We start from the raw sequence: 26,052 nt of genomic DNA on the forward strand, positions 1-26,052 counted from the left end.
GGGTGGTCCAGAAAGAGAAACTTCAGAGTGAGAAGCTCTTCAAAATCTTCAAGGAGATCAGAATGGAAGGAGTGTTGGAAGTGTGTTGAGCATTGGCCACAAAACATGACTATTCTGCATTTTAAAGTGACACTTGAACCAATGGCAGAGATTCAAAGGAGGACAGACTCCAGGATTGCCTGGTGATTGCAGTTCTGAGAATAGACAGGCACCTGCGCATGTGTGGTTTGCTGGGGTGAGTAGACAAACAGTAATGGATGCTTCCATCTCTTCATTACATGAAGCCAATCCCAATTAACCCTTGTTGGTGTAAGATGCCGGCACCATCTCTGACATAACCAAAAGCAAAGCAAACCAGCTGATGTTCCACAAGGTAATTAAGGAATCTGTGATGAGCTGCAAAACTGGACTGGCTGCCAGTTTGCCACTGCCGGCATCAGTCCCTGGTGCAGGATCCCAGCCCCTCCCAAGGCCAAGATGTGCGAGACAGAGGCAGAAGGTGTTGGCCATCAGCACACCTGTCCCTCTGCCCCACCCCATACAGCAGGTACACTTATCCCCCCGGCCCCAGGTGCCACAGATACATCCACCCCCCCACCTTGGTGCCATCTGTACACTGTCTCCCCCGCCCACCGCTGCAGGCACACCTGTCCCCCTCCCCCACACAGTGTCCCATAGGTACACCTGCCCCTTCAGTGCCACATGTGCGCCGGTCCCCCTCATGCGCCTGTCACTCTGTCACCCTCCTTGGTGGTCCGGGACCCGGAAAGGGGATCTCACACAGAATGCCTCGGGGTGTCTCCTGAGCGTGAATGGCCTTGCCCACCTACCACCTCAAGCCCAGGAATTCATTTCTTTAAATTTTTAATTACTGGGTACGTTTCCAACGTCATTGCGGAGAGGCATCAACTCCTCATGAATATTCCATTCGGTAGACATCCGCCTCTCGTAAATTCGCACCGCCTGTCTCCCTGGCGCCTGTGGTGACCCTGGGACGCGATGGACTCGCGGGCGCCAGAACCCGCGGCGGGGCCGCTCCGGGACGCTGTGAGTGGGGACACCTCACCCTATCCTTGTCCTCGCCCTCCCTGCAGTGCGTCAGCTTCCCGGAACCGGTCCTGGGGGCGCGGCCCCGGGGGTCCTGCGGGCCTGAGGGTCACCTGGCTCGGGCACGCTCATGTCCCCTTCGTCCCTTCCTGGGACAGACCCAGGTCCCGCCCAGGCGCCCCTCGGCGGGGTGCGGGACGGAGGGGGTCCCACCCTAGGGGACATAGGAGGGCTCCCGCCCTGGGAGGGGATAGTTTTGGGCTCCCGCCCTCAGGAGGGGACAGGGGCTCACCCCCCCCCACCCATCAACCTCCCTCCTGGCTGACGCTCAGAGCGGTGGGGGATGCGCGGGGCGTCCTGCCCCGGGGAGACTGGACAGTGTTAGAATTAAAGGAAACAACACCAAGAGAACAGTCCATACATTTTGGGGTGACTCAGCAAGCTCCTCTCGGCTGCATCAGGCACTTGACCGATTCTCTGAAACCCCCTGCGGGTGGCTGCACTCGGTGCTGGTGTGAGCGCCCCTTCTGTCCCCACCCTTTCTAGTTTTCTGGCTCCTCCCCCAGTATCAGAGGTCCCAAACCAAACCCGTTGTGGTGGAGTGCATTCCAACTTATGGTGACTCTGTAGGACAGAGTAGAACTGCCCCATAGGGTTTCCAAGGCTGTAAATTTTTACTGAAGCAGACTGCCACATCCTTCTCCCTGGAACAACAGAGTTTTTGGTTAGTAGACGAGCCCTTAACCACTGTGCCACCAAAGCTCCTTCCAAGAGTTCCGTAGAGCTTAAAAGGCTGATTAATCCGTGGGTGAAAGTCATTTGTTAGATGTCTGCTGCATTTTCGAGGACATCCTTCTGCCCCACAAAGGTAAAGAACCCTACTGAGAAGCTTTTATAGAGGCAGGGAAAATAGGCAAATTCTAGAGGCACACAGGAGAACATGGCCCAGAAGCCTCCTGTGACTGGAAACCAACCTGCTCAGGGGCCCAGGCAGGCACTTCTAAGCTGCCTGTTCTCATCTCTAACGTGGGGATAGTACAAGGTTGTGAGGATTGAATGATGTAATTCATGTATGAGATTTCAATGTGCAAACTACAAAGGAATATGTAAATATGAAATGTCAGTAATAGTAGTGCCATTTCTATGTGACCTGGTAAACGATTTCTGCAATTCCTATATCATCTAATAAATATCCACAAGCGTAGAAAAGGAGACACTTAGGGATATGGTCGTGGGTGATTTTTTTGTGTTCTGTTTAAGAATTCCTTGAGAAACCCAAGGTTACTAAGACTTTCTCCTATGTTATCTCCCAGAAGTTTTATAGTTTTATCTCTTATGTTTAGGTGAATGACCATTTTTAGTGTATGGTGTGAGGTAACGGTCAGGCTTGCTTATTTGTTTATTCATGCACATGGCTATTCCATTGTCCCAGCACCATGTGTTGAAAAGATTTTCTTTTGCCCTTTGAATCAAAGGGCCTTGGCACCTCTGTCAAAATTTAGTTGACCTTATGATATGTGTCTATTCCATGACTTTGTAAAAGCCTTATACCAACAGGAAATTTTATATTCAGCAGACTTATGGTTCATTTTTTTCAGGCAGAGAATCTATTTCAAGAACTTCAAGAACATTTTCAAGCTTTGACTGCAACATTAAACCTCAGAAATATCCTTTTCTTATAACAAATATCATAATGCTTTTAGACTGTTCAAATGATCAATGAAATATCTTTTCATTGTCTGCTATTAGTGGACAATTGTTTACTTAGAACTTCCCAGTACTCACGCCTGCCATTTCAACGTGGAATCCTGATGTATTACTCACCATTCACCTTGAGCAGGCTTAACTTCCTGTTTGGCAGACAATACATCTGTATGGCAAGTATAAAGCGCAAGGAACACAACATATGATACCACCTCTCTTACTTATCTAGCACTGCTATGACAAAAATACCACAAGTGGATGGCTTTAACAAACAGAAATGTATTCTATCACAGTCTAGTAGAAGTCCAAATTCAGGGTGCTAGCTCCTGGGGAAGACATTCTCTGTTGGCTCTGAGAGAAGGTCCTTGTCATCAACCTTCCCCTGGTCTAGGAGCTTCTCAGCACAGGGGCCCCATCTCCAAAGGATGGGCTCCCCTTCTGGCACTACTTTCTTGGTGATATGAGATCCCTCTCCTCTCTGCTCAATTCTCTCTTTTATGTCTCAAAAGAGATTGACTCAAGATACAACCTAATCCTATAGATTGAATCCTGCCTCATTAGCATAACTGCCTCTAATCCTGCCTCATTAAGATCATTAAAAGGAAAAAGTTGCTATCTAGCGATGCAGCCCTGTAGGAGAGAGTAGAACTGCCCCATAGGGTTTCCAAGGTGCATCTGGTGAGTTTGAACTGCTGACCTTTTGGTTTGCAGTCATAGCTCTTAACCATTGCACCACCAGGGCTCCCATTAACATCACACAGGTTAGGATTTACAGCACATAGGATAATCACATCAGATCACAAAATGGTGGACAACCACACAATACTGGGAATCATAGCTTAGCCAAGTTGACATATTTCTGAGAGACACAATTCAATCAATACCACCACCAAATGGGGCTTTTCCAAAAGCCCTAAATCTGGTTGATCTGCCCTATAACACTCTGCTTGTCATTCTCCAACAATCATACATCTACAAACGTAACAGTGAAGGTCTCCAACACAGAATACTAGCTATGGTTCTCCTTCACCTTTGTTTTAACTTCAGCAGCTCACTGTTTTGTCTTAGAAACACGAAATCAAACAGAATTAAGATAGAATATTTGCTTCTGGTTTGAGCAAATCCAACTGTAACACAAATGTCCAGTTTGAGTTCACTTTACACAACTAAATGTATTCCTTAAAAACTGTGTGTGACACAATGCTTAGGGGACACTTAGCTTTTAAGGGTAATGGAAAAATTCAGGAACAATTAATTGTGACAGTTGAACATTATGGTTGAACAATGAATTACTTAATATGCTCCTTCTAGCCATAGTCTTTGTAACTCCCACCAAATGACTGGGTGGGACTATGCAAATGAATTGCTTGTGGCCCACCAAGGGGATTGGATAGCTTGCTAATAAAAAGGTGCATGGCATCTTTGTGGGGTGGGACCATGCAAATAAGGTGTATGGAACCCTAATGAGGGGATTGGTCAGTTTTGCGAGGCTTAAAATGAGCCAACCCAGAGGTGGGGAGGGAGGATCTCAACACCACCAAGAAAGAGCTAGGAGTGGAACACATTCTTTGGACCTGGAATCCCTGCACTGAAACTTCCTAGATCCAGGAGACAGAGAGAGGAGCTGTAACACAGAAGACAGTAAGAAATGGTTGCACAAGAGAGCAGGAATCAGGAGACAAGAGCCAGATAGTTGTGGCGGTGCTTCTCAGCCACAGAGCAAGAAAGGTAAGCGCCTTCGTGTGGAGGCTTACTAGTGGAGTGGGGTGCCTCTGTGTACTTATCAGCAGAGCTAAAAGAGCTTTGTAACACTTACCTGAGCAGGGAAGAGGCCGGGCAAGGGGGTCAAAGAGAGATATGCCTGCAGGCACAGCTGAGAAGTGGCTGTTCTGATCAAAGAACTGTATCCTGAACGTTCCCGAACCTGTTACTTTCCTAATAAACCCTATAACTGTACAGTCTATGAGTTCTGTGTGGCCATTGCAATGAATTATTGAACTCAGCAGAGAAGCAGAGAGTGCCGTGGGAGGGACAGTTGGAATTAGAATTGGTAAAAAGGGGAGACGGAGGAGGCATGTCTGGCCCTCACCTCATAGGAATCAGCCTTGGGCTGTTGATCTTGATCCTCCTTCCCCCTTGTGAAGTAGGAGAAGGTCAGATGCCGCCCCTGCCACACCATTTTTAGAATCATGAAGAACATAATGTCACTGAGCTGTACGTGTAAAGACTGTTGAAATGACAAATGTTTTGTTACCTACATACTTACCACAAAACAAGGAAACTCATGGCATTAAAAATGTATATCAATTGTAAGACGCATGCTATGTTCAAAACATCCAATTGCAGAAAAAAATGTGCAGCTGAGAATCAAGAAATAATGGTGTTATACGACAAAGGGGCCACTGATAAAAATGAAAAAAAAATCATTATTAAAAAGCAAAACTGTGTAAAGTATTTGCATTTGGACCATTTATTTGCAACTTTTGATATTAGAGATGGGCTCCCATGGGGGGAAAGATTCTGAAATGCAATAAATTTAAACCAAAGCAAAGGCAGTTTAAAAAAATAATTTATTTTTATTACAGTTACATACGCATTATAATTTGGCTAAACATACCAATCTCATGTCCCTGACATCATGTCCAGTGTTACAACACCAACAGGTCCACAAAGTGAGCCAGGTTCTCACATTGAGCTCTCAAGTTTAAAGCTTAAATATGTACATTTAAAAAAAAAAAAAAAAAAAAAACCTCAGTGGAAGCAACTAATTTGCATTCTCCTTAACATTGTACTGGAAGAAATGGGAAATCGTATTGACGACTTACAGAAGAATGTAAATGACTTAATGGTGCAAGCTGGGATTGAAAGTCCTATTAAAGAACAAATGGTAAGATCCTTATTATGAAACCAAATCTGTTTATCTTTTGCCCGTCTTTTGATTGCGTTCATCTTGAAAAATACAATCCCCTATTTGTTTGCTATTAAATTACCTCTTCTGTACATGAAAAATTTTCAGGAATAATAAAAGATGTTTACAAATACTCTTTTCTAAATGGAAACGCTGGTGGCGTAATGGTTAAGTGCTACAGCTGCTAACCATAAGGTCGGCAGTTTGAATCCACCAGGCTTTCCCTGGAAATTCCATGAGGTAGTTAGTTCTACTCTGTCCTGTATAGTCACTATGAGTTGGAACTGACTCAACAGCAATGGGTTTTATTTTCTAAATAGACTAAATCAAAATTCATCATAATTTCTCAAAAATCACACATTTTAAATGAAAAACACATTTATTTAGAAATTGGATTTTATTAAAGTATGTTTTACCCCCACCCCTCAAGTCAATCTTCCATCAAAACACAGATCACAGTGAATTGGAGATTTGGGATTATAACTTGTAGTTTGACATAATATATTCATGTAACCATTTAAAGAAATCCTACGTCCATTAAGTCCTTAATACATTCCATGAGTGGCCCCAAGGACCCTGCCCCCAGCCCCCATAAAACTGAAACATCTTTTCTAATGGAATTTCAGACTTTGTCTTAAGGATAAAATAAATGCTGTCTCAAGGCCCAGACTGGATGTATGTCCATGTGACACATACGGAGATACACAATTTTATTAAAATGCTTATGCACATTTCTCTAATATGCTGAATACATAAGCATATTTTAACTGAACAATGTAAATAACTGTTTGCTGACAACTGTTAAATCAGCTGGCAAATTACCCATACTTATCCTGCTATAGCAAAGATAGTTCATGGATAAGTGATTTATAAATACCTAAATCCAGCATTCTGGTAAAATAAGATAACCACAGCCTGTGTCTTACTGCTACACAAGAGCTGCAAAATGAGGGGAGGGGGCACTCGAAAATTCTGTCTGTAGGATGAAAAATATTGCTTTACCTATTAAGGTTACATCATGCAGTTCCCACTGGTCCTGAAGCCTTTTAGCCTTCTCCACTCTCCCACTATAAAATTCCAAAATCGCTTAAGGGTGATTAAGCACAAGGCAGAAAACGCCGAGAGCAAGTGCCTTGTCTATGCTGTCTCTGCGGCACACCCCTACCCCAGCTGAGAGCAATGCCAGGTATGGGGTAGGTCACGCAAGGATGAAGTGTCCCTTCCCACTCCCCCAATGCTTCAGTGGGCGGCTCACATTTGGTCAGAAATCCACCAAATACTGGGCATCAAATTAAATGGTTAAGTAGGTATCAAAACTTCTCTTTTTTAGATGCACATAAAGCAACAATTTAAAATAGCATGAAAGAAGGTGAACTATCTAAAAATTTAGAAGTTGTTTAAGGAAACCCTGGTGGTGTAGTGGTTAAAAGTTATGGCTGCTAACCAAAAGGTTGGCAGTTTCAATCTACCAGGTGCTCCTGTGGAAGCCCTATGGGGCAGTTCTACTCTGTCCTATAGCGTCGCTATGAGTCAGAATTGACTCAACAGCAACGGGTTTGGATTTGACGTCCTTTAAATGAAAAGAAAGACCTAAGTGAGGTTAAATCTGTTTGGATAAGTTTGTGCTTATTGTTGCGCTACATCAGGGTTCTTAACAAAAACGGCTTATGGCTTAGATTTCAAAAGTTCTGTGAATCTCCCACAATTGTGTTCCTGTTGAGGGGTATGAATGGCGGAAGAGATTTGTGACCACAAAATGCTGGCAATGACTGTTGTATATCCTAATGGATTTGACATTTTATCAGTCTCCTCATCAAACAACAACATCCGTCATACCTTTTCTGCATTTAATTAAAATCCAGACAGGCAGCATAATGTTGAAAAGGTACGCTTTCCTGGACATTGTTAATGGTTAATCACAGAGATGGAATATTGATACAGTGGTGAGGCTTTGTTTGAAGAATACATACTATTTATCCACTTGGAGCTTCAAATCTACATTGACTCCCATCTAACTAAAATGAAAATCATTTAACATTATATTTTTCTGTATTTTCCTATACAAAAATGTTTTAAAAAATCACACGAAATTAAGGTACTTTTATTAACAATTTTGGCTTTCAGTGTATTTAACTGTGCATTAACTGGTACATAAATCAGCCTTTACCTCTTTCAAAATTTTTTCTTACAGGCCTGAAGATATTAGACCTGCCACTTGAAAATGTGATCAAATGAAAACTGTTCTTTTGAGTAATAATCTACATGACTTCTGATTTTCGGTAACCTTAAAATTCATATTAGTAAAATAAAAGATTAAAAGAACAAAGGCAATGTAATAAGAATTCAGGTGACTCATTATTTTTCTAACCACTTAAAGATTTCTGTGAACAAAGACAGAATGTTTCCCAATGGCCACTTCCCCCCACCCCCCCCACCATCCCTGGTAACCACTAGAAACTTTGGTCTCTATACTTTAGCCTAATCTAGATATTTCACGTAAGTGGGATCATATAATACTTGTCCTTTCGTGACTGACTTAGTTTACTCAGCATGTTTTCAAGGTTCATCCATGTTGTAGCATGCATTATCAAGACTTCATGTTTCTTTGTGGCTGAGTGATATCCTATTGTATGGATATACGATATTTTGCTTATCCATCATCTGTTGATGGACATTTAGTTTGTCTCTACCTTTTGGCTACTGTGAATACTGCGGCAGTGAACACGGGAGTACAAATTTGTTTGCACTCTTGCTTTCAATTCTTGTGAGTATATACCTAGGATTGGAATTGCTGGGTCACATGGTAATTATACGTTTAATTTTTTGAGGAACCACCAAACTTTTCCAGTGGCTCCACCAATTTATACACTCACCAGCAATCCATGAGGCTTCCAATTTCTGCACACCCTCATCAACACTTGTTATATCTTCCATTTATTTGGTAATAGACATCCCAGTGGGTGTGAGGTGGTTTTGCTAAATATCTCCCTATTGGGCATCTCTTCATGTGCTTATTGGCCATTTATCTTCTTTGGAGAAATGGCAGGAGTATAGTACTGAATGTCTATTATATGCTGGGTACTTGAGTTCACACAGATTTTTTTCAGTACCACCTCATAATATTGTAACATGGTATTATACTCCCAATTTTATAAACGGGAAAATTAAGGCTAGAGAGATTAAATTGTAGATTTGCATTTGAACTTTAAAGCAAGATTTAGACATGTTTAAAAATCTGCTTCCTATTGTGTAAGTGCTCCCCATGCTTTAACAATAACAATAACCAGACTGAACAATTGCAGCAAACACTTTCCACCACCTACACACCTCCCAGGCACTGTCCGAAGTGGTTTACATGTAGCAACACATCTGTTTATGGGCAGACACTGTCATTCCCCTTTCACAGCTGGGATGGGGCACAGAGAAGGAAAGTACCTTGTCCAAAGCCACTGAGCAGCTGGGCAACAGAGCCAGGATCTGAAACCAGACAGAGGCTCCTGGCTATGCTCCCACTTGCACTGGGCATTCAGACAAAGTATTAAGTGTGTGCTGAGGTGCACCATGGGTGATCCCAACCAACCATTCTAAGTGTGTGCTGAGCCATGCCATGGGGGATCCCAACCAACCATTCCTCATATTCCAGGACAAAGGGTCCCAACCAACCCTTCTACATATGCCAGGATAAAGGGGATCTAGCAAGAGGAACTTGAAATTGTATTAAGGAAACTTTTTAGCTATAGGGACTGAAAGGTCATGGTTTCTATAGACTTCACAGAAAATGCAGTATGTTTAAGTACATTAGACACAATCTCCGCGGGAATAAAAGACAACTCTCTTTCTCAAATCTGAAGGGAAGGCTCCAAAGATTCATTATTTTATTTCACTGTTTTAATAGTCAGGAGAATAAGATTAAAAGATATTTTTATCCTAATTGTGTATTCTTTCTGAATTCAAGGCTCTGGATTCCCATTGCCAAGTATGCAAAACCTGTCAGCCTCATAATTTCGCCCCAATGGTAAAGACAAGAATTAATTTTAGTTACCAAAATCAGTAATCCGCACATCAAGTTTCTTAAAAACAAATAATTATAACTGTTCATAACCTTGTATTTTATTTATTTCAGTTAGGTATTTACAGATATTTGCCAATATAAAAATACAACGGACAGGCAGACTGAAAATTTAAGGCTATGCAATCCTTACTTCAAAAAAACACTCCAGTTCCTTGAGCTGCATGTACTTTTCCAACAATTTCTCCAAGGCTTTAAATAGTTTAAGTGATTCCACAACACTCACGTACACAGAGAACAGTGAGAGCACCGGACACAAGACATCCAGGAGAACTCAGTATCTATACTTGGTAGAGTAGTCCTTTGGAGACACGACCAGCCCCCGGCCCTTGCGTGCTCCTCGGTAGACGGTCTCTATGATGTCAATCATCTCCTGTTTGTCCTCCATGGCCCAGTTAATCTTATTGTTGTTGCCAGTCCCCAAATCAATCATGATGTGCTTGTTTCTTCAAAGTGAAAAAAAAACAAAAGGAGGGAGAACTCAGTTCTCATAAATATCTTTTAAACATAGAATTCATGGAAAAAAAAAAAAAGCCTGCTGTTCTATTTTTCCCTTCCTAAGTTGCTATAAGCTCTCTTCAGTCTCACAGGCCCACAGGTAGAGCCCAGGAGCTGTACCTGGTTCGCTTATCCTAAGTAGCCTCATTCATACCCAATTTAGTCAATATATAGGAGAGCTGGGACTTTTAACTGATATAGTAATGAGGTTAAGACCCTCAGGAACCTTGCGGGGAGGGCACAGACTTTGTACATGGGAGCCAGAGGGCAGACTAAACATGTTGTATTGAATAGATTCTGACTCATGGCAACCCCATGTGTTACAGAGTAGAAATAGTCCATAGGGTATTGGCTGTAACCTTTAAGGGAGCAGATACCTAGGCGTTTCTTCCGAGGAGTGGCTTAGTGAGTTTGAACCACAAAAAAGTCATTGATACCATATTTTATTGTTGAGTTATTTTAAAACTGATCTTTTTATCAACAGATTATATTTAAAAAAATATATTTAAAGGTATCTGTAAAAATGGCATGGAGGTGGGGGTCTCATCTCCTCTAACTTCACAAGGCAAAGGAAAATCAAGATCAGCAGTCCAAGGCTGATTTCTATGAGGTGGAGGTCAGACATGCCTCTCTCTCCACCATCTTTACCAATTCTGACACCAACCATCCCTCCCATGGCACTCTCTACTTCTCTGCTGAGTTCAGTAATTCATTGCAATGGCCATACAGAACTCACAGTCCATACTCACAGTTATGGGGTCTATTAGGAAAAGTAACAGTTTCAGGAACAGATTCAGGAACCCTGAGAATGTAGTTCCTCCATCAGGACAGCCTCTTCTCAGCCATGCCCACAGGCAGAGCTCTCTCTGTGCCCTGCCTTGCTCGGGCAAGTGTTACAAAGCTCTTTGATCTTTGCCACTCCCCCAGTATGTCTCAGCCTGAAGGTGCTCAGCTCCCTCTCCGTGGGTCAGTGAACCTAGCTCCACCAATCTGCCACAAATTCTCACAGTCTTTAGTGTTACTGCTCTCTCTCTCTCTCGTACTTTTGCTTCCAGGAGCTTCTCAGCACAGGAATTCTGGCTCCAAAGGACACACTCTGCTCTTCTCTTCTTTCTTGGTAGTAGTGAGATCTCTCTGATCTGGAATTGGCTCTCTTTTAAGCCTAGCAGGATGGCAAAACTTACCAATTCTCTCAGTGGGCCACAATTACCTTATTTGCACAGTCCCACTCAATTGCTAGGGTGGGAGTTACAAGACCATGGTGAGAAAGGCCACACAAAAGCAATCTATCCCACTGCAGTATCTTAAATTTCAGTAGGAGTATCTTCCACTCAACTAGACCTCACCTAAATTTCTAGGCAAAGTGACTACAAAAGGATAATTCATTCCTGAGTAAAATGCTAAAACTGGAATTGTCACTTTAAAAAAACTTTTAAAGATTCACATTGTCTGTTGATATTGTGATATAATTGCTTCTAAATAAAAGAATCTAAAGATATCTTGATTACATTCAAGTTCCAGACAATATTGAATCTAAGTAACAACTTGAAGATAATGCAACATACCTGAAGAAAAACATGACAGTGCAAGGATCATATAACTCATACATTTTGTTGAAGTCAGGTACTTCTGTAATGTCCACAAGATAAATAACTGCAAAATTTTTAACCTGAAAATAAAGGAGATAAAAGTAAAAAAACAAAAAAAACTAAAAAAACAAATCGATCTGGCTTTCATTCTGCAATAGTGCACTTTAAAAAAACAACAAAAAATTTGGGTAAAACAGGACAATTTTCAAACTAGCTCTCCAACCTTTTCCCCCAGTAGAGGTGACAGCCAGGAAAATAATGCAGCCCCGTCAGGACCTCCTGACCAATCTGGATTCACACCTCACTTTCCATTCCTCAGAATAGTATAGGACTAGCTAAGCTCTACTCAAGCAGCAAGTTATGAACTACTGCAGAATATGTCTACAAATATGTTATTCTGATCTCATAACAATCTATATATAGGGTTACAAATTTGTACTTTTGCAAATACTCGATAGTTGCATGCATTAAACAACTGCTCTAAAAACATGCCTCTAGAACACCAAACAATCCTCCCAATTATTTGGGTTTGAATGCTTGGAAATACTGATAGTGCCCCAAAATAATATTGTCTACGTAATAATTTTCTTTAATTCTTTTCATTAGCTGCAAGTTCTTCGAAGATTTAGAAAAACATAAAGGAAATACTATCATCTTCAATCCCAACACCCAGAGGTAACTGTTGTTAGTATTTGTATATATATTCCTTCTTTTTTTCCTAAGTATATCTATAAAAACCTGTTTATACTGTTTTAACAAAATGTTAAGTAAAATATAGTTCATACTATAATATTTTAAACCCTACTTCTAAGTATGTAAATCCCATATTTTCCAAAAACAGTTTTATGGCTGCATAATATTTCATCAAATGGTTATGCCACTAATCTATTATTCTTTTGTTATTTTCTGATTTTTCACGAATATTAGTAAACCAAATTTTTTTTATTCCTATCGATTATTCAGCTATAGCTTAAGACTTACTCTTAAATCTGTGTACGCCACTATTTTCCTAAGGATAGATTTCCTAAAATAGGATCTCTGGAACAAAGGATATGAACATTTTAAAGACTCCTTATAAATACTGTCTCCATAGTCTCTAGAAAGTTCATACCAATTTATATGCATAACATTACTTCATACAAAATTAATTTTAGAAACTTGACTGTAATTTATGGATAAAATAGCATATCTAGGATTTGCTTTAATACTGCAGCATAAAAAATATCTGAGGCAGTGAGATGATACAAAACCAGCAAAATACTGATAATTGTTGAAGTTGAGTGACAGGCATTTGGGGGCTCACTATAACTCTCTTTTGGGAATATTTTAAAAATTAATATGTAAATTTAAACCACTACCTCTTCTTCCATCCCCACAAAGAAGAAAGTTTACACTCAGTGAGGACTCCGCCTGCCCCTGGCTTGGTCAGAGGGGGCCTCCGTGAAGCCCCAGCACTGCACATGCCCTGGATGTGATAATCCCGTGCATGCACCACCAGCCTCATGGTCTTAAATACGAGTCATGTTTGAAAGCCTTAATGCAGCATCTTTATACATTTAAGTTATGTAGCTCTTCTTGGTCTGATGCCATTCTCGCTGAATGCATTCTGAAACCCTAGTTTCCTGTGATGTCCTCAGTGAGAGTGTGGTAGACTAATAAGCTACTACTCTGGTTTTATTTAAAAACAGAACAAAAAAACCCACCACAGATGAGACCATAAAATGGTCATAGGCAGTATGAGAGCAGAGATCAAGTCTCAACTTATTTATGTCCCTTCAATGTTTGCTTAGTGATATATACAGTATCAACAATGAATATACTAAATATTAACTATGGATTCATTATGTAAATATTAAAATATTTAATAATCAGAAGGCAACTGAAGAAATGCTAACTTGTTTAAAGATGCAAACATCTATCTCCTTTTGCCTTCCTTGTACCTAACCCCAACCTGAATTCTAACAGAAACGCTATGAGAACTTGAACATACTCTTATTTCATTAGACTGGTTTCACAAGCACATAAGAACCCATCAGGTACAAGGCCCATCTGACTCATTAATTCTAATCATTTCAGCACCCCAAAACAGAGATGTTATTACTGTGTTGCATATGATGAAAGTGAGGCTCAGGAAGGTCAGGTGACCAGGAGCCCCCTTCAGGGAAGTAAGTGGCTGAAGCTCAGCCCCAGTCTGGCCCCATAGCCCAAACCCTGGGTATTTCCTACATGGAGTCTTGAAGAAATTTGTCCACCCAGAGGCTGAGAGTGACGTGGGTGCAGATAAAAAATATTGTGAGCTCGGTAAGTCCAGACCTAACACCTGGAGATGGCTTCATGTACCTAAACAAAGGCAGCACAGGTGGGAGAAGACGAGGCAGCTATGTAGGCAAGGGCCAGATCAGGAAAGACCCTCACACTAATGAGTCTCATTTTTAAGTAGGCAAGGGTTGAAGAGCTCAGGTTTGTACACACCAAGCTTGGGACAACTAAGGAGCATCGAGGGAAAAGTTCCTATTGGTGATGAAGGGCGCAGCTTGGGGGCTAAGAAAGGAGTCTGGGGGGGGGGGCAGACAGCCATTTCCTGTCTTCTGCAAAGGTCTACAGAGTTGGAGCAGAGTGGCCAGTGCAGAGCCCAGGGCAGGAAAAGTATGGCCTGTGTAGGGCCACCAGGAAAAAGCAAACTCAAATCAAGAAGAGACTCCTCAAGGGTGAGCTGTGTCAAATGCCACAGGAAGGTCATGTCAGATGAGGGCTGATGGGCCTGTGAGTTTGGCCACTGGAAGGCCAACAGTGCAACAGCAATTCCGAGGCCCACCAGAACTAAGACCAAACAGGGTGGCTTGAAGAACAGAAGCATTAAGTACGGACAACTCTTCCAGGAGGTGTGGCCATGAAAAGAGAGAAGAAAGACGCTGGAGGACTCAAGAGCTGAGGTCCAGAAGGGTGGGGGTGGTGTCTCCCAGCATCCCCCACCCATTTTCTTGATGAATAACAGACAATGCCTGTGGGGTGGAAAGAAGAGGTAAGCTAAAGGAACTTGAGCTAGGCAATGAGGTCACCAAGGCCTTCAGACAGTGGTAGGAGTGGGTAAAAGGAGCCAAGTGCTCCCACACAGAACTTTCCAGGATTTCCTGTCAGTGTTTAAGGTTCTGCCTACATCCGAATTTCACTAAGCAAAGACACTTTCTTTATACATAAATGCAACAAATGGCTAATAGAAAACTCTAACATATTATAATAAAAAATGAAAGACAACAACATTCTAGGGTAACCAAACACAAGAAAAAAAATTCTGCCTCCTCAAGCATAACTGCCAATCCAATGAAAGCCCCAAATGCTTTTCAGATGCAATGTGAATTATGTAGGGACTGACTCATCCAGCCTTCACATCTCCCAAGCTAAGGTAGAAACTGTCATCAAAAGCAACATCCACTTAAAAGTAACCAAAATATATCTCATGTACATTGTAAATGAGGTCATTCAACTATTCCAACTCAATGGTTTCATATCATTTTCACATTGCAAGTGCTGGTTTATACAGTGAGACTTTAAAAAAGGCCTTAATTCCCTTTCTCGTCAATAAGTAGAAAACCTGCAGCTCATCCAGAGGCAAAATCAACCACAATCAAGTGACATCACATTACTTAATTTCTTTCTGTTCTATAAAAATTACATATGGCGCTTCAAATTAATTTGAAGCCTCACAAAGGGAGGATTAGTGTCTACTTTTCTGACATGTCCTCAGAGCCACAGGACTCAACATACACAAGGCAATAGGAAAATATTTAGTGAATGACAAAGTTCAAAACTCAAAAAACATATCATTGTCATTAAAAAATGGTTTTGGACAGTATGGACTTAATTACATAATCTTGAGTTCAATCAGACCTGCCTCAAGGGATCATCTAGTTCAATGTCTGACTTAACGGCAATATCCTGATAGGAGGTTATCAAGCTACTGCTCAAATATTGCCAGTAATGAGGGGGGATCACTACCTTAAATGTTATTTATTCCAGTTTGGGGCAGTTTTGTGAGAAAGTGCTAATATTGCACTAAACCTGCCTTCCTATGACTTTAACTCCACTGACTCTCTTTGAGCCCTTCCCCAGTTCTCTCCTCTGGAAGGGCTGCAGTTTGCCAAAGCTTCTCAAAAGATAGGTTGCATTTGTCATAATACTTTCCTCATGGTCTGAAGTACGGGATATTGCAGAACTATTTCTCTTGAACGTTTCCCATCTATTAATGAGTTCTGATTAAGCTAGGTGTCTACTATCTTTTCTCCATTTTAAAGATGTTCATTTTGGAAATATAGAAATGGGTTGGAAAAATCATTGCTTTTATCCAGCCCAGTATTTTTTATTTTAAACAAATTATATAACTTAAAAACATATGACAAGAAATCCTATGCAATGAAGTAAAACAAAAAAAGGAGTTCATAGATACACAGATTGGGAAGAAAGAGATAAAACTGTCTCTGTTAGCAGATGATAATATGACTGCCCATGCAGAAAATCCCAAAGAAGAAACAAAAAAATTCCTGGAACTAATAAGTGATTATAGCAAGGTTGCAAGACACAAGGCTAACATACAAAAGACAATTGCTATTCTATATACCAGCAATGCCCCACTGGAATCTGAAATGAGAAACACACCAAAAAAGGTATAAATCTAATGAAACATATACAAAATCTATATGAGAAAACTACAAAACTCTGATGAAAGAAATCAAAGAAGACCTAAATAAATGGAGAGCTATTCCCTGTTGATGGAATTTGATATATACATTCAACACAATCCAAACCAAAATTCCAGGAAGTTATTTTGTAGACATCAACAAGTTGATCCTAAAGTTTATATGTATGGAAAAGCAAAAGACAGAGAATAGCCAACACAATACTGAAGAACAACATAGTTGGAAGACTGACACCATCTGACTTCAAGCCTTACTATAAAGCTACAATGATCAAGACAGTATGGTACTGGCAAAAAAAAATGCACAAATAGGTCAGAAAACAGAATAGAGAGCCTAGAAGTATACCCACACAAATACAGTCACCTGATCTTTGACCAAAGGGCAAAGACAATTCAAAAGAGAAATGCTAGTATTTTCAACAAATGGTGTAAACGATGGACGCCCGCACGCAAAAAAATAAAATTTAGACACAGGCCTTATGTCTTTCGCAAAAATCAACTCAAAAAGAATCACATCTAAAAGTGAAATGCAAAACTATAAAATTTCTAAAAGATAATAAAGGAGAGAATACTTAGGTAACCTTGGGTTTGGTGATCTTCAGTTTTAGATTTTATATCTAAAATATGCAAAAAATTCTGAAAACTCAGCAATAAGAAAACAAACAGCCCAAATAAAAAATGGACAAAAGATCTGAACAGACTCCTCATCAAAGAAGATATACAGCAGGCAAACAGCATATACAAAGATGCTCAACATCATCTGTCTTCAGGGAATTGCAAATTAAAACAATGAGATTCCAATACACACCCATTAGAATGGCTAAAACCCAAAACACTGACCACACCAAATGCTGGTAAGGCTGCTGAACAACAGAAACTCTCATTCATGGCTGGAGGGAATGCAAAATGGCAGTTATTTTGAAGACAGTTTGGCAGTTTCTTACAAAGCTAAAACATAGGCTTACCATATGTTCCAGCAATTACACACCTAGGTATTTACCAAAATGAGTTGGAAACTTATAGCCACACAAAAGTATGCACGAGAATATTTACAGCAGCTTTATTCATAATTATCAAACACTGAAAGCAACCAAGATGTCCTTCAATACATGAATGAACACACATACACACAGTGGAGTATTATTCAACGATAAAAAAAGAATGAGCTACCAAGCTACACACACACAAAACCATACAGAATCTTACATGCATATTGTTAGGCGAAAAGAAGCCAGTCTGAATCTGTATCTGTATGAATTACACTGCATGATTTCAAAAACATGACATTCCAGAAAAGGCAAACTACAGAGACAGTAAAAAGATCAGTGGTTACCAGGGGTTCAGGGAAGGGAATAGAGATGAACAGGTGGAGCCCAAGGCATTTTTAGGGCAGGGAAACTGTTCTGCATGATACCGTAATGGAGAACACATGATACTGTATATTTGTCAAAACCATAGGGCTGTACAACAAAGAATGAACCCGAAACTAGGGACCACACGACTGCAAGATGTTAATAAAGAGAACTGTGAGCTGGAGGGAGGGGACAGGGCCAGGTAATATGGGAACATTGTACTTTCTTGCTCAATTTTTCTGTAAACTTATAATTGCTCTAAAGAATGAAGTCTTAAAAAAAAAAATGACATTCAAACAACATTAGTTGTATACGAGTGTTTAAAAGGGAAAAGTAAATGCTTTCCTTTCCCCAGACTCACATGCACACTCATGGGAAAATCATATACATTCTGCTTTTTGTCCAGCTAACAATATAACAAACGTTTTCTGAATGTTTTGACACAAAGCTCTTAGAGAATCATTTTTAATGCTCAAATAATATTCCATCCAGTGGGCACTCTCAGTTTAAATCCCAGTTCTGCCATTTCCTGGCTTGGACAAATTAACTGACATCAAATGCCTCAGGGAGTTGCCCCAAGAACTAAACATGTATCAGATTCACTTCCCAGCATCATGACTGGCAACTAGTGCTCAGTGAATGGAGGTTATTTGTACTGCCATATTTTCTGGTCATAAAACATTTTGGTTGTTTCCAATTTTACTATAAACTACTGCAAAATTCTCATTGAGCGTAAAATTTGCATACCAAAGTTTTCTTTTTCCCTGCTGAAGAGGTGCTATCAGGAAAATTACTGTCATAAAATATGAGTATTTTCAAGGCCTTAATACCACGCCGAACTGCTTTCCAAAAGGATTATATCAATTCTACTCCTACCTGAACATCCTATTTACTTTTACCACATCCCAACTGCAACCTGACTGCACTAATGCCAGTAAATTTCTATTAGTCCTTAAACTAGCCCAAATCAGATTTGGCCCAACCCACAAAAGGGCCAGCTGTGACCACTGATTGACCTCAACAGAGGAGGCAGCAACAGGAGGAACGAATCAAAAGGAAAATCATCACCCAGACTCTGTTTCAAAGCAAGAGGTCAGACAAGAACCATGTCACCTTCTGTTTCCTGGCCGCCTTCTAGAGTTTTTCCTCCCCAGAACACCTGTGCAGCCGCCATCTTGCTACCCAAATCACATATAAGCCCTGCCTACCCATAGCTCAAGGAACTTCCTCCAGGCTCCTCACTCTGTGCATTGTAGTAAAGTTACTTTCTCTTTCTCAAAGACTGGTGTCCAGACAACTGGCAAGTCTGGGCGCACTGGACAAGGACCCGCCTTTCCAGGTTCAGTAACACAACCATAAAATACATTGATACATCTAAAAAGTGATAGTACAGTATACTGTTTTAATGTGTGTTTCTTTGAAGTTTACTGAGCCATCTGAATTTTCTCTTTCAAGTTCTTTGCCCATTTACCTATGGAATCTTATCTTTTTAAATGGTGTTTTAAATTTATTTATTTGCATAAGCCTATTATACCCAAAGGAAACCCTGGTGGCGTAGTGGTTAAGTGCTACAGCTGCTAACCAAAGGGTCGGCAGTTCGAATCCACCAGGCGCTCCTTGGAAACTCTATAGGGCAGTTCTACTCTGTTCTATAGGGTTGTTATGAGTCAGAATCGACTCAACGGCACTGGGTTTGGGTTTGTTTTTTTTGTTTTTTGGTTTTTATTATATCTAAAATAACTTTTTGCCTACTGTATTTGCAGTAATCTTAACTGGTTGTTAAATAGTATAGTTTTGTTTTTTTTAAACCCAGTAACATGTATAAGTTTTTCACTCTTTGCATTCTATAATTTCAACCTATAGAGTTGTCTTTACATATGCTCTTTTGATCATCTATTAAATATCCTTGGCAGTCGTGCCACCTACACATTTTAGACGCATGCTTTCTTTTTCTTCAGGCAAGTCAGTGATTAAATCCAACAGTCCTGCATTCCACTAAATCTGATTTGAGATAAAACACACAAAACAATAACACAAATCTGAAGGCCCGCACATGATGCCAACTGACCATGTCATCCTTTTGTGTAGAACTCCTCAACTAGCTAACAATCCACATAAAATTTCTTAAAAAAAAAAAAAAAAGTTCTGGACAGTCAATTCCACTCTGTATTTTTGTATTTTTACACTTTTAGATAATTCATCTCAAAGCCATTATAAAACTGAGTGATAACTTTATAGGTACTCCCTGACTTACAATGTATCCAAGTTACAAATAACCACAGTTACGACCGTTTTTTTTTCCACATCTTCTCATTAGTAATTTGTTGTACACACAGTGTTGCAGCATGTAATTTGCAGATGTTATCATACCCAGATGTTCAAAGATCAAATTTATAAAGATACTGATAATATAAGCCAATAATAATGAAAACTTAAAAAAAAAAATCATCTTAGGTGAAGGCAAGGACAACACACAAGACAAGGGAAGTAGGCACAACTGGACTAAACCAAAAGCTAAGAAGTTACACAACCAAACACTTCCAGGGACAGAGTAGCAGGTGCTGGGGCCTGGGGACCATGGTTTCAGGGGACATCTAGGCCAATCGGCATAACAAAGTTTATTAAGAAAATGTTCTGCATCCCGCTTTGGTGAGTGGCATCTGGACAGTAAATAAGATGGAAGAGGAACTGACACCTATGAATTACGGTGTTGGAGAAGAATATACCACGGACTGCCAGAAGAATGAACAAACCTGTTTTAGAAAAAGTACAGCCAGAATGCTCCTTAGAAGAATGGTGAGACTTTGTCTTACATACTTTGTACATGTTATCTGTAGGGACCAGTTCCTGGAGAAGGATAGCCTGTTTAGTAGAGTAGAGGGTCAGCAAAAAAGAGGAAGACCCTCAATGAGATGGACTGACAGAGTGGCTGCAACAATAGGCTTAAGCATAGCAACGATTTTGAGATGGTGCAGGACCAGCCAGTTTCATTCTCTTGAACACAGGGTCACTATGAGTTAGAACCAACTTAATGGCACATAACAATACTTGCCCTAATTAACACTACTCACAATAACTCTTGTAAATTTTGTAATTTGAGAGAGGTAACGATAATAATGGAGTCCTTGATTGGTGCAAACTGTTAAATGCTGGGCTGCTAACCAAAAGTTTGGAGATTGGAATCCACCCAGAGGAGCCTTGGAAGAGAGGCCTGGCAGTCTACTTCTGAAAAATCAGCCTTTGAAAACCCTACAGAGCACAGTTCTACTCTGACATACATGGGGGCCCCATAAGTCAAGAGTCAACCTGACAGCAACTGGTACTGGTAATGATAATAGTAGTGGCTAACAGTTACTGAATATACTGCAATGTGACAAGGAACCGTTTTGGAAGCTTTATATTAACTCACTGAATCCTCACGACAACCCTGAGTTAGGTACTATTATTCCTTTTTATAGATAAGTAAAATGAGTCACAGAGGCAACTTATTTAAGATTAGACAGCTAGTGGCAGAGCCTAACTCGAGTCTCTATCTAACTACAAGGCTACTTACACCCAGAGGTGCAAATCCATGGCAAAGCCAAAAAATATGCACACTATTTGTTCCCAATGAGACTCTTTATCTGGACATCAACTTCAACTGATAACTGATTCTCTGTAATTCTTAATGTAATGCTTCAGACTAATCCCATAATATCAGTCTCAAAAAGCTCTACACATATTTGCCTTATATATATTTTTATTAGAATGTATGATCGTGAGTCAACGAGATCACTAAGATTTTACATGTTTTTATATTCACTTGTATGGACTTTTTTTTTTTTTTTTTAGCTTTAACAAAGAGAAATTTATTTCTTCACGGTAAAGTAGGCTAAAAGTCTAAATCAGGGCCTCAGCTCCAGGGCAAATTATTCTCTCTGTCGGCCTTCTCATCAATGTTTCCCCAGACTAGAAGCTTCTGGGCACAGGGACCCCAGGTTTGTATGGACTTTTTAACTTACGAAAATTAAATGTCCCATTTATTCTTATTTATCATGGGATTTAGGTAACAGTGAACCCTGAAACATTGCTTATTACAAACTATGTCCCTTCAAAAAGGAAAGAATGCTCAAACGTACATTAAATAGTCTCTCTTCAAAGCTGTGTGTAATACTAGCTGCTCAACAATTTATTTTTTATCATTCTACCAAATAACTTGTCCATAATTATTAACAGCAAGCCCCCAAACATCTGTAAAGTCTTTTAACAACCCTCCTATGTCTTCAGATTAACTTCCTTTATTCCATATACAGCTCAAAACTAATCTGGTATGACATGGGGGTGGGCCTTGTATAAACAGCAAGTCAATACACCACATGTAGGAGAAATAGCATCATCAAGTCCAGCCTCAACATTTGGAACTTTTACTCACTTTAGAACAGCTGTGATATCCAAACAGGACTCGTTACATGATGAGGGCGATCCCCCACTATATGCCATTTCTGCAGAGGGAGATTTTTAAATAGAGAGTTATATTGTTCTTTATACTATAACCTTAAATTTCAAAAATTCCCATTGAGCTTCCCCATAAAGGGCTTCTAGAACTATAAATTCATATTCTGCCCTTACACTAAAGAGAAAATAAAACATTAATAGTTCTTGAGTGTATTTCAAGTTTGCAATTTGAATAACTATAACGGCAAAAACCAATTAAAAATAAATCCAAATTTTGGACAAGCAAAAAAGTAATTTAAAAGACCAGAGAAAATTGCTGTAAGTGAGCCGAATCAAACCGTCCTTTTCATTAGGTTCAACATCACATAAAGTGTGTCCACTAGGAATACACTGATTCAGGCTAAAGAATGACGTAAAGGAATTAGAGAAGCAAAGAACAAGCCTGGTAAAAGTCCCTAAAACTTACATTAATACACATAAAGTCTGTTTCCTAGCTAACAGCATCTTGCTGAGCTCTGCTTAGATCTGGAGAGCCACGACCCTCATCTCTAGCCATCCTAGCCTCGCACTGATGGCAGGGGGATCTGGGCATCACTCGATGTTTATGCCACCACCTGCAAGGTAGAACAGTGAAAAGTTCCAGAATACATATCTCAAATGATTTCAGTCAATACAGCAATGATTTGCTGATCCAAAAATTGCTTTTAGTCAATTTTTCACTGAATTACAATGTATTTGCCCATACCCATCCCAGATTAAGCAATGTTTAAATGGTTCCCTGCCACCATCTCACTCATTACCTCTGACCCTGTACAATGGATCACCAAGGTCTTTTAACATTCACCAAATGATTGGGTGGGACTATGCAAATAAGGTGCTTGTGGCCCACCAAGGGGGATTGCTAATAATGCAAATAAGACACATGGCACGCTCGTGGGGGTGGGACCATGCAAATAAAGTACACAGAACCCTAATGAGGGGATTGGTAAGTTTTGCCATCCTGCTAAGTTTAAAACGAGCCATATCCCAGAGGTGGAAAGAGGGACCACACTACCACCAAAAAGAAAAGTTAGGAGAGGGGCACGTCCTTTCGATCAGAGATCCATGTGCTGGCAACCTCCTGGACCCAGGAGAGAGAGAGCACGCTATAATACCAGAGACAGCAAGAGATGGCGAGAAGCAGCGGCAGAGGAACTATGGCAAGCAGAGACAGCAGAACCAGAAAACGGCGTGATGAGATTCCTGGCCCACAGATTGAAAAAGCGGAGCACCTTCAGGCAGGAGGCTTGCTGGCAGAGTGGGGTGCCTCCAGGTACGTACTGGCAGAGGTAAAGAGCTTTGAAACACTTGCCTAAGCAGGACAGAGGCCAGGCCAAGGGCCAGATAGAAGGCTGCCTACCAGCAGGGCTGAGAAACTATCCTGACCTAAGAAGTGTATCCTGAGTCATTTCTAATCCTGAATTGTAACCTGGTACTTCCCTAATAAACCTCAGAATCATGAGTATTGTCTGTGAGTCCTGTGTGGCCACTGCAATGAATTATCGAACCCAGCAGAGAAGCAGAGAGTTCCATGGGAGGGACAGTTAGCGTCAAAATTGGTAAAAAGGTTGGACAGGAGGTACGTCTGCCCTCCGCCTCACAGGAATCAGCCTTGGGTTCTTGATGCTGATAACAATTCTCTGCCCTGCTTGTGCGGTTAGAGGAGGTCAGGTGGTTGGGAGGGTTCCCAGCGGGTGAGAGAAACTACTGTTCGCCTGAATTCTCCAAGTGTCTACTAAGCTCCTCGTTATCCTGCTGTCCAAGAGGATGAGACTAGAAAATGGCTGATAGTCAAAGCCCTCACTACTCTCAATCTCACCTCAACTGAAGTGTTTCTGAAAGTGAGGCCTATGGTCTAGCCACTCAGAATTCCCTGGGGAACTTCTTTAAAAACAATTTCTTGGATCCCACCCCAGACCTATGGAATCGGAATCTCTGAGAAGCATTTTAATAAGCACTAGTAAAACATAAGAATAGTCCCAGAAGTTCATAAAGCAACCACCATAACCTCACGCTGCCCTTCATACTACATAAAAACATAGGGGATAGTAAAAATTAACAATCATCTCTCCTTTTCCTGATATTACATACATACTACTATTTACTCAAAGGAGGTTATTTTAACTCAGCCTATATTAGCAAGAAAGAAAAGATTGTTCCAATGTTTCTATTACTTCTACTCTCGATTCAAATGAATGGCCTCTCAAATTATTTATAGAGTACTAATATTTTATTAATATCTTCATATTTTTGTCTTTTGCCCTATTGCTACAACCGCAAGAATCAAAGTCATCCATCAGGAAATTACAGAAAAAGAATTAAGCCTCTGGTTATGTAATAGGGTCCTATAACTGCACTTTTATCCTCAGCAAACAAATGCCACAGGTTACCCAGTGCGCTAATGTTAAAAATTCGGAAAATTAGTTCTAACAAACCACAATTCTACTTTTCTCCTAATGTGACATGAATTTGACTCACTCAAAACTCTGTCAAGTGACTTATAAAGAGCATGGTTGGGTAAAGAAAAAAAAAAAAACCACCAAGAACAGGGTTTACTACATCGATATTCTGTTTTATAAATAAAACAAACAAGGTTCCAAAAAAGACCAACTTTTCTAACTCAGCTAAAGTTCCAGTGCTCTTGCCAAAGTCTGCAAATCTGCTTTCTCACTGCAACGCAGATGTGAATTTTGAAAAACAACGTTAACAGAAATTACTTATTTATGGAGGGGCTCATGAACCGCTTTACATTTTAAGAAAACTACGGATACGTCTCCCAAAAAAAGACCTGAACTCTGTACAATTTCAGGGAGCCCATCCTCAATCACAAAGTAAGAACCAGTCTGTACGTTAATCCTTTCTTTATGTGGAAAATGTCTTTACACAGAACAGAGTATAAAATGCAGTTTTGAACCTCACTTTTAGATTTTACTGCCAACTGGCAAAGCAAAAGGAATTCAAGCACAATGAAATTATTAAACTGATTATTGCAACCCATATGAAGAAAATTTACCTTTTCAGCTATGCTATATAGAACTTCATCCATTTTCATACAGGTAGGATCCCAATCATGTCCAAACCTAATGACGACAACTCGGTCCTCCTCGGAAAGGATGGCCTGGTCCACCTGCCAGCCGTTGTGTAGATGTGGAAGCATGTACGACATCTTGAAAACGTGACCGATATCTGCTACAGAGAGCCGTAGGCATGAGTCTTCATTGTCGCCTGACGACAGGACAAATCATTTTGATTTCATCAGGAAGCTGCAACCACCTTCTCGATGGAGTGGCTGACACAGAATCCGACCCTCAGCTGTGGTAGCTCCCCAATCAGCAGAGCCCCGGCCGCCACAATGGACCTGGCGCCAGGAACGCGGCCTCCACCGCCCTGTGCCCAGACCGCCCCGCTAATGGGGACCCCGGGGTGCGGAGGGCCCACCATCCCGAACGCGCCCCCTCTTCCCGGCCTCCCGCCCATGTCCCCCACGGCCGCCACCCGGAACCTGCCCCCGATCCCCCGGCCTCCACACCGCCCGTGCCCGCCCCCCGGGCTCGCACGCACCTCCTGTCCGCCCTACGCTCTCCCCGGCAGGACGCCTAATTCAGCGCCAGGCCCCGCGGCCCTTCTAATATCTCCTAACGCGGTCGCTCATCGACGTAATGCGTGCGTGCGTGCGTCACGTGCGTGCGCGCGTCTGCGGCGGCGCTGTCATACCTCTG

The 26,052-nt window shown here is 41.0% G+C and overlaps 2 protein-coding genes across 4 annotated transcripts; one reads left to right on the forward strand and one right to left on the reverse strand.

Annotated features, from left to right (window-relative positions):
• The first annotated feature begins 951 nt into the window (after positions 1–951).
• Positions 952–5,656, forward strand: HSBP1L1 (heat shock factor binding protein 1 like 1). The gene is made up of 3 exons (XM_049902337.1): positions 952–1,047; positions 2,646–2,712; positions 5,544–5,656. The coding sequence occupies exons 1-3, from the start codon at positions 1,000–1,002 to the stop codon at positions 5,654–5,656; spliced, it is 228 nt and encodes a 75-aa protein (XP_049758294.1). The 5' UTR covers positions 952–999.
• On the reverse strand, positions 5,304–25,983 carry TXNL4A (thioredoxin like 4A). Of its 3 annotated transcripts, XM_049901144.1 has the most exons (5): positions 25,347–25,434; positions 22,761–22,908; positions 22,272–22,341; positions 11,792–11,895; positions 5,304–10,174 (listed from the first exon to the last, which is right to left on the reverse strand). In XM_049901144.1, the coding sequence occupies exons 4-5, from the start codon at positions 11,833–11,835 to the stop codon at positions 10,003–10,005; spliced, it is 216 nt and encodes a 71-aa protein (XP_049757101.1). In that variant the 5' UTR covers positions 11,836–11,895; positions 22,272–22,341; positions 22,761–22,908; positions 25,347–25,434; the 3' UTR covers positions 5,304–10,002. The 3 variants fall into 3 exon arrangements, with proteins under 3 accessions (XP_049757101.1, XP_049757099.1, XP_049757100.1); XM_049901142.1 differs by lacking the exons at positions 22,272–22,341; positions 22,761–22,908 and adding an exon at positions 25,895–25,983 and having other exon boundaries at positions 25,347–25,558; XM_049901143.1 differs by lacking the exons at positions 22,272–22,341; positions 22,761–22,908 and adding an exon at positions 25,895–25,979 and having other exon boundaries at positions 25,347–25,522.
• Positions 25,984–26,052: the final 69 nt, after the last annotated feature.

This window comes from Elephas maximus, chromosome 11, assembly GCF_024166365.1.
Source record: "Elephas maximus indicus isolate mEleMax1 chromosome 11, mEleMax1 primary haplotype, whole genome shotgun sequence".
NCBI lineage: Eukaryota > Metazoa > Chordata > Mammalia > Proboscidea > Elephantidae > Elephas > Elephas maximus.